Source organism: Vespula vulgaris, chromosome 23 (assembly GCF_905475345.1).
Source record: "Vespula vulgaris chromosome 23, iyVesVulg1.1, whole genome shotgun sequence".
NCBI lineage: Eukaryota > Metazoa > Arthropoda > Insecta > Hymenoptera > Vespidae > Vespula > Vespula vulgaris.
In genome coordinates this window covers 1042501-1052500 of record NC_066608.1, presented here as the reverse complement: position 1 = coordinate 1052500, position 10000 = coordinate 1042501, and the positions used below count along the sequence as shown (strand labels likewise).

Here is a 10000-nt window from a genome sequence, read left to right as displayed (position 1 = left end):
TATTAGAAACTAAAGAAAAATGTATGTGAAGCATGAACTCGATCGTCTTGGCGCTACGGATTCGTATATCATCGAGTCGGATTTCCGTAAAAACAAACAAACGAACAAACAAACAAACAAACAAACAAAACAAAAAAAAAGAAACAAAAAGAATTTAAAAAAAAAGAAAACAAAATCAATATATTCCACCCTTTGAAAACTTCGTTATGGTGTACCCAAGGCGTATGTTTATTATTATTATCGTCATCATCTTCATCTTCATCATAATCATCATCATTATCATCATCATTATCATCATTATCATCATTATTATTATTATTATTATATTATTATTATTATTATTATTATTATTATTATTATTATTATTATTATTACTGTTCCATCATACCCTTTAAAACGTTATTATCAAATTCACCAACCCTAAACTACCCTTAACTACCCCTTTACCCTCTTCGAAAATCTTTTAAATTAAAAGAGCCTGCGTCAGAAACAGATTTCGACTAAAATATTAACTTAGCAATGGTCCATGCAGTCCTCGGCCAGAATATCACTTTTTCTATTTCTATTTCTATTTCTATTTTTCTCTATCTCTCTCTCTATTTCTCTCTCTGTTTCTCTCTCTTTCTCTTTTCAATATGTCTCTATTTATATATTTGCATATCTATTCTTTTCTCTCTCTCTCTCTCTTTCTCCTTTTCTCTCTTTTTATATTACAGTAGTATAAAGCAGATAAATTTTGAGAGAAAAAGAAAAAAATAGTCACGAAACGTCCATTCTCTTTTTATTGATTAAAATTTATTAATTCCACGAAGGACGATTATTAGGATTAGAGATAGAAGAAGAGAGAAAATGAACGTATTCGAAAAATTCTCTCTCTCTCTCTCTCTCTCTTTTTTTCTCTTCGTGTAATTATGATTTCTTGTTTCTTTTTTAATTCATAATCGATCGATTCCAAATATTTAATTTTTAATCAATCAAGATCGCGACTTCCGTACATACATTTTCTTCATCTTCATTTTCCTCATTTAATCGTTTTCTATATACATCATAAATTATATACACATAATATTCTTTCTATATTTCTAAGTGTATTTTTATCATAACTTTTAATCGTACTCTCTTTTTCTCTTACTATCAACCCATTCCGCCCTTTAACCACCCCAACTTTTCGACCACCCTCTTCTTTCACGATTCTTACGATATAATATAAATATATATATATATATATACACACACATGCGATGTACTCGGATTTTTTTTTCTTTTTTTTTCTTTCTCTTTTTTTTTTCTTTTTCCTTGATTATTTACGTCGGCGTTTTACAATGCGAGCCTTCACGAAACTCTCGCAGAGAAGATATAAACAACAAAAATAATACAAAAATAAAAAAAAAAAAAACGAAAAATGCAGCTACCATTAGAAAACAAAGCGTATAAGAAGGAAGTAGTAAAGAATAAGGATAATATGAAAAAAAAAAAAACAAAAAAAAAGTATAGAAGATGTGATGACGGTGGATAGGGAAAAAAAATTGAAACGGAAACCGAAGAAAAAGGAAACACTATTACGAAAAAAAAAAAATATATATATATATAGAAAAAAAAAAAAGAAAAAAGAAAAAAGAAAAAACACTCGATCATATTTATTCTCGCTAATCAGCTAATCATTTAAAACTGTATATATATGACCTACTTTCAGACGAGCAATAGAACTCTGGTGCAGAATGTATCTGTGACAGGCAGATCCCCCTCTCAGGATTACTATATGGTTAGTTCGCAAAAAATCCACTCTCCGCACTGTTTGGCCGTCTTGATGATATCTGATATTAACCGTTTCTATCTTGCGTATATTTATTATACTTAATCAATTTTTTTCTCTTTTTTTTCCCTTAATTATTTTCTTTCTTTCTTTCTTTTCTTTTTAATTACATTTTCTTTTCTTTTCACCCGCCACCTGCCCCAATCTTTCATTAATTTTAATTCTCTATCTTTTATTTTTCTCATTTGGTTTGAAAATGATTTTAATTTTGATTTTGATTTGGATTTTTGTCTTTTGGTTGTTGTTTTTTCGACATATTCGATCATGATCGAATGTAATTGGTTCGAAAACTGTGTTATATCCAGAAGTAACCAATTTTTGTTTTGACTTTTTAATTTCTTTTTTCTGATTTTCCTCTTTCTTTCTTTCTTTCTTTCTTTTTTTCGTTTGCTTTTCCTCTTTGTATCTTTCTACCTTTTTCTCTTCGTATATGCATATATATATATATATATATATATATATATATATATATTGTTTTATACTATTTATATATATGTAAATATACATATATATATATACATATACACATTTATTTCTGTCTTTCTGTGTGCCTTACACACGTCCCTTATTATTACATATATTGGATGTTGAATTTGTTTCACACACTAATTGCTTACGGATCGCGCGAGCCTCGGCTAATTTCGATTCGTATTATAAATTACTATATATATTATATATATATACATATTTATGAACATGTATATATACATATATATATATATAACGCTTCTTTTACATTTTGCAATAACCCAGAATTGAATTATATCAACCGACACGTTAAGCGATTGATTCGTCGCAACGCTATCGTCGTATATATTTATTTTTGGATTATCTTTTTTTTTCTTCTTTTTCTTTTCTTTCTTTCTTTCTTTTCCCTTCTTTTTATAATAATCTTCATTTACGTCACATATGAAATTTTATTTCTTATATCACTTCAGTTTCATTTTTATAATACGCGATTTCGATCCCGTATATATTTCAATATTATTATTAAACAAATTTTTAAGTAATAAAAATAATAAAAAATTACATTGCAACGCAAATTTGTTTGCTCTTCGACAAAATATTTATTTTCATTTCATTTAGACGTCATCGTTTAAGAAAAAGAAAAAAAAATAAGAGGAAAGGAAAAGAGCAAATAGGAAACGGAAAAAGAGAAATCTTAATTAAAGTAGAAATTAAAAATTCATTGATGAAAAATTTGTTTTGATAGAAAACATTTCTTACTTCTATACGTGATCGTAAATCGCGATATTATTAAAAAGGAACGGAAAATTAATTTGTTGGAGGAGCACGCGTTACCTCCGCACACGTCTTCTTTTTTATATTTTAATTTTTGTTTTTTGTTTGTTTTTAATTTTTCTTTTTTTAAATATCTTTTATCAAAGCTTATCGTCGTCGTCGTCGTCGTCGTCGTCATACACGTGCTATAGCAGTTTCGATGAAGGTTTCGATAATGAAAGCTGATTTTTCTTTTTTGCAAGTAAAAATATTGACGGTCGTTTTGGCTGCAGCCATATATATGCTTACTCGAACTTTTATCAATTTTTCTTTTTACTATTACTTTTATTTCTTTTTTTTTTTATATTTTTTCTTACCGGTCTCTATTTCCTGTTTCCCTATATTCGTTTCATTCCAATCTGTTCCATGTTATATATCATATATACACACATATATATATATATGTATATATGATATATAAGTATTTTTAAGTTTATCGATATTTAGTGTCGCACGTGCGCGCGCTCGTGCCATCTTCGTTCGGACATTTTTTTTTTTTAATTTATTTATTCATCATATCTTCGATTTGTTTAAACGAAAAATAAAAGAGAAATTAACGAAATAAGTTGTGAATAATAAAATAATTGAAGAAAAGAAAGTGTTCGAACGAAGAAATCACGCGATTCGTGCATCGCCGCCTACGTACGTGTGTCCCGTGTTTTTATTACACTGTCTTTCTCTATCTATCTATCTATCTATCTATCTATCTATCTATCTATCTATCTTTCTCTCTTTCTTTCTCTCTCTATCTCTTTCTCTATTTTTATATTAAAAAAAAAAAGGAAATATATTTTTTTAAATCTGTGTTTCGCTTTCTAGTGAGTAAAAAAATCATCATCATTAATCACGATCATAATCACGTTTTGATTTGACTCATCATTTGTCTGTATTTTTTTCTATCCTCTTTCTAATAATCTTTACCCTTCTTTCTGTCTCTCTCTCTCTCTCTCTCTCTCTTTCTCTCTCTCTCTCTGTCTCTCTCTTTTTCTTTTTATATATATATATATGTATATATATATATATATATATATATATATATATAATGTATATATATATAACGCAGTGTGGTATTTTGTTGTAACATTAACAGTGGTCGTACGATGTTATATCAATTATATAATATATACATTGTATCGATGTGCGTGTGCGTGTGAGTGTGCGTACGTGTGTACACGCGTGTGCGTGTGGTTTGTGATACGAAAAGAATACACTTAAGTGTGTTGTGTGTGTGTGTATGTGTGTTTGTTTGCACGCTCATAATCGAACCAACAAAAATTCGATTATTTCGTCTATACAAATTGAGCGTTGCTTACCTACACCAACAAGAGGAAGAAGAAGACAAAATAACAACAACGACAACAAAAAAAAGTATTTAACCAAATATTTTTTTTTCTTTTCAATTCTTTTTTTCTCTCTCTCTCTCTTTCTCTCTTTCTTTTTTTTTCTTGACGTTTTGTGATAGATACGTTTTAATATCCCATAAGAACGAATCGTTCTATGGGACACGAATTCTTCTATTTATTTTCGTACGTTCTTTTTTATTTTTTATTTTTTTATCTGTCTCTCTCTCTTTCTCTCTTTTTGTCTGTCTCTCTCTCTCTCTCTGGCTCTCTCTGTCTCTCCGTTTTCTCATTCGCGATTATCGATATTCATTCGTCGATAAATCCGAGTGAACGATCTTTCTCAAAAATTATTATTTCTTTCTTTTTCAATTTTTTTTCTCTTCAAACTCGATAAAATATTTAAAGAAGCCACGAGCTCTCTCTCTCTCTCTATATATATATCTATCGCCCTTTTTCTCACATCGTGTTTCTTACGAATTTCTTTGTTTCTTTTACGGAGATATTAATTAAACCATCGCGGAAGTTACGCAATTATTTATTTATTCATTAATTTATTATAGTACGAAGTTTAAAGAATAAAATAAAACACAACAATTAAAAGAAAAAAAGAAAAAAGAAAAGGAAAAGAAACACGTCGACCGGTTAGAACGAACGAGGAGAAGACGAAGAGAAAGGATTGAAAAAAAGAGAAAAAAAAAGAACAGAAAAGAAAAAAGAAAAGAAAAGAAAAGAAAAGAAAGGAAAAGAAAAGAAAAGAAAAGAGAAAAACACAAACAGACCAACGAAAAAAAGAACAAGTTAGTTAGTTAAACGTAGAAAAACGATAGAAACGAGACTGATAGTATGATTTGTGATTTGTTAGCCAGCGGAACCCATTCGAGAGACTGAGGTATAACGAGGCGGCAGTCTTGCCAGCCGCCACACTTATCCTGTCGGAGTACAAACAAGTACGTAGCTATATAACGTAGATCGCCTGTCGTAAATACGTTGTATTATATGAAAGTTTACGTACGCATACACAAACATCGGCGGATCGTCGATTAGCGTACGTACGAGCATCGTCCACGGCAAAACTATTAATACTAAGAATAATATCTAATATATATATATATATTTAATATAGATATATATATAGATATATAAATATATACATATAACTATAAATACTATATAAATGTCGTCGTTGTATCGTTAATTCTCTTGTCGTTTAGCTTGAGACATTTCGTAACTCGAATACATTATATATATATATATATATATATATATATATGTGTGTGTGTGTTGAAGTGAAATATTATGTATATCGAGTTATGAATATTATTATATTTCTTCTCAAATTAAACACTCTAGAATTTCGTCTCGACGAATATTATTCCCTTTTTTAGTAGCCGATTATATGTCGAGTTGTTGAATTTTTATTTTATTACACATCATTCCGCTATCTATCTATCTATCTATCTATCTATCTATCTATATAAATATATGGATAGAGGAATATGTATAAGAGATACATCAGTGATCACTGATGAAAGCCTCAAAAATCGATATCTCGACACAATAAATTGGCTCACTTCGATCGGGGGAAGAAAAAAGAAAAAAACAAAAAAGCAAAAAAGCAAAACAGCGATTAGACATAGACGAGACAACGAAGAAGCTCGAGAAGAGCCCTTCGTGAGCCCGTCGTTTTATTTCGGGATTCGATGCATCGATACGTCGCATACGACGTTTCGTCGTGGCAATGTGTTTTTTTTTCTTTGTGTAGCGGGTGTGGGATAAGACTCTCTGATAATACACGGAAGAGCCGCAATTAACCGGAAATCCACCGCCCACCCGCGCTTCTTCAGTAGTCTTAGCTGTCTGATGAGTGTGCTCTGCGTGTTTCCATATTATATACCCAACAACCAACAACAACCAACAACAACCAACAACAACAACAACAACAAATACGAAGAAAAAACAAAAAGTTTTATCCCTGATTACAGACTTACCATTCGACCACCCTTACCTTAACATTCTACCCCTCTTTTTTGTACACTGCTAAAACGCAACCCTTTAAATCCTTCCACTATCAACCCTTTCGTTTCGCATCTTTCTCTCTTTCTCTCTTTCTGTCTATCTCTCTCTCTCTCTCTCTCTCTCTCTCTCTGTCTCTCATCTTTCTATCAACAACAACAACAACAACTACTACTTAATATTACACAATGAAAAAATTTATATGCATATATTATTCAATATTTATTTAATATATTCGATTTCATGCGTCTCGCCCCTTCTCTTATATACACACGTATATAACTTTCTATATTTACTTTTTATCTCATTCTTTATCATTTCTTTGTTTTCATTTGTCGTCCAATTAGTACCTAACACTTTTCTATCCATCGTCCATCTCTGTCTCTAACTCTGTTTTACTTTCTCTCTTTTGATTTTTTTAATTTCAGTACGTGCGAGTGTGTGCGTGTGCACGGTTGATCAGTTTTGCGTTCATCGACTTATTATATATATATATATATATATATATATATATATATATATATATATAATAAAGAAATTAATTATCTAATAATGGTTTGTTGGTTTTGTTTTCGACTCGTTTAACACGATTGTTCGTTCGTGTGCGTGTGAGTGTGTTCGTGCGTTCATGAATAATTTTATGTGTGATTTACCCTGGTTTTAATCTGACACCCTCCCTCAACTCATCCCACCCTTTACTCCCTATACAATTACCCTATCTTCGATCGTGTTTCTTTCCTTTATTTCGTCAGGATTGATAACACGATACCGATTGATAAAACGATCAGCTGTTCTGTTTTCGATCGTCTCCATCGATGAATGATTTTTCTCTAATTGCTTTTACGCTAATGAAATTGGATTCTCTTTATCACTCTTTCTCGCTCTAATTCTCTATTTAATTCTGACTCTAACTCTTTCTCTTTCTCTCTCTCTCTCTCTCTCTCGTCAACTTGTGGATATATTCTCGTTATACAAACACACAAACACACACACGTGCACGCGCACAGTGTGCTTTTCCTCTCGATAGAGGGAAAAAGAAAAACTCGTCTCGTTTTATATATTCCAATCGTTAATCTTTTATTATTTGAATAATAATTAATGTGATATATATATATATGTATGTATATTTATTTATATATAAGGATATATATAGAAAAAGTAAAAATCATTTGACTATATCTACTTTTCTTAAATGTTAAATGATTTTAATATATTTTTATATATAAATACATATATATATATATAAATTTATTAATATTATATATATATATATTAATTATTGTCTTCTGGAGAAATACCACACAAATAACATATAACAAATTCGTTAGATTCTTCTAACGATACTTATATATCTCATCTCTCTCTTCGAACAGGATTATAGTGCATATAGTATACATGATATACATACTACTAGAATGATTAGAAAGCGAAACATATATCGTGTATAGTTCTACTCAACATTTATATTAATTAAAAAATCGTAAGAACAATGGCCGATTATATATTTGATAACAATAATAATTATAATTTTTATTATCATTATTATATGAATATAATAATGATAGAAACAATAATAATTATTATTATTATTTTACTATGATAATAATCACATTTCCACACTGTGATTTATATATTCTGTTTATCAATTCAATTTCATATCTATCTATCTATCTATCTGTCTATCTATCTATCTATCTATCTATCTATTTATCTATCTATCTTTCTATCTATCTATCTATCCATCTATCTATCTATCTATCTGTCTATCTATTTATCAATCGATCTATTTCTATCTCGATCATTTCTATATATATACATACATATATTATCTATATTGAATCAAATCTATAATGTATATATTATATCGTCGTTTCTCGAAGGATATTTTCTTTCAAATGATTAAGGTTCAGGACTGTGTTGCGGACCATTTCTAATGCTGAAACTAATATACCCCACGATTTTCAGGAGATCGAGATAGGCTCTCTACCAAATAATATAAAAAAAAAAAAGACATAAAAAATCAAACCAAACTACCAAAGAAATAAATAAACAAACAAACAAATAATAATAAGAAAATAAGACGATACAGGAGCCAGTACCAGTTGGAAATAATTTACAACTAATTATTTATCGCGACTTAGGAAGGAGCTCATCAATAATATATATATATTCAATATATAATCGAACAAAAAATTAAAACAAAAACATATTTCTTATAATAATGATCACACCTACTTGTGGGTAGGTACGCATAGATGATTAGATAGATTGCGCATGTATGCCAAATAATAATCGTCTGCAATTATATAGCTTGCACCTGGCGGTAGTAGATACCATAATCGATTTAGTCGATTCGCACCGCGAGACACCCATATTATTATTATTATTATTATTATTATTATTATTATTATTATTATTATTATTTTTGTTCTCTCGTAATTCCTCCCATCCCCCCTTTTTATCCGGGCTGGAAACGAAGCTGACATCAAGCAGACACGCACACATGATTCATATCACATGGTGTATATAAATGTGCGTCTCCGAATCAATTTCAAAAGTTTTTAATATACATGAAATTATATATCTACATGCATACATACATACCTACATTATATACATAGATTCATACTTACGTACACATATGTGCATACTTATACGGAATACACATAATGGAAAAGATAAAGAAAATAATAATAATAATTATAAATAAAGTGAGAAGACTCTATACTAAAAACTATATATATATACATATATACTACATATACACGATGTCGATTTAAAAAAAAGAGAGAAAGGAAAAAAAAGAAAGAACGAGATATAATAATAATAATAATAATAATAATAATAATAATATATATATAAAAAATTGATATCTTAAAAAAGAGTATCATAGACGGACATGCATATACATCTACATACATTACCTACGTCTATATATATATATATATATATACACACATATATATACATATATATTTATGTACATCTACACAAACATTTGGATAATGAGGATATAAAAAAACAGAAAGAAAACAAAAAAAAAGCAAGAAACAAGAACAAACAATATCCCTTCCCCTCGAAAAAAAAGCCACACGAAACATGAGAGATAGGGAAAAAAAAATCAAAGACCCACAAACCAAACCAACCAACCAACCAACCAACCAATCAATCAATCAACCAACCAACCAACCAAACAAACAAAAAAAAAGAAAAGAAAAAGAACCAAACGAAAAAAAAAAAAAAACAAACAAACAAAAAAGAAAAAGAATATGGCGCGCGCTTATGTGTGTTGCTGGCCTGGCAGATACTCATCCTCGCTTCCTGATAGAATACGTCTCCTTCCCTATTTTTGCAGCTTCGAGTAATAAGAGCGTTCAAGTCGACTCTGGAAGATCTGGAGGAGCGTCGCTCTGTCCATAGTTTACACAGCTTACACAGTATGCGCAGCTCACGCAGCCACACCGGGCCACGTCCATTATCCGACTTCACATACATTGACGAAGACCCTACAAACAACACCAACAACGCTCATCTCTACGCGGCAAAGAGT

At 29.9% G+C, this 10000-nt stretch overlaps 2 protein-coding genes across 13 annotated transcripts in view; one reads left to right on the top strand and one right to left on the bottom strand.

Moving 5' to 3' along the window:
* The window catches only part of LOC127071794 (KN motif and ankyrin repeat domain-containing protein 1), an 86240-nt gene that overhangs the window by 7560 nt on the left and 68680 nt on the right, over positions 1–10000 (bottom strand). The gene's annotated exons all lie outside the window — the stretch shown is intronic.
* LOC127071792 (plasma membrane calcium-transporting ATPase 3) overlaps positions 1–10000 on the top strand; it is a 97818-nt gene that overhangs the window by 54650 nt on the left and 33168 nt on the right. For 4 of the 12 annotated variants that reach the window (XM_051011448.1, XM_051011450.1, XM_051011447.1 and 1 more), the window contains one exon: positions 9806–10000. This exon is cut by the window's right edge and continues 5124 nt beyond it. The exons of 3 other annotated variants lie outside the window; for them this stretch is intronic. In XM_051011448.1, coding sequence (XP_050867405.1) covers positions 9806–10000 — 195 coding nt within the window. Of the gene's footprint in view, positions 1651–1693; positions 1763–5299; positions 5638–9805 lie in introns of those variants that run through there. 5 more of the 12 variants (XR_007785226.1, XR_007785225.1, XM_051011456.1 and 2 more) reach the window with 5 other exon arrangements.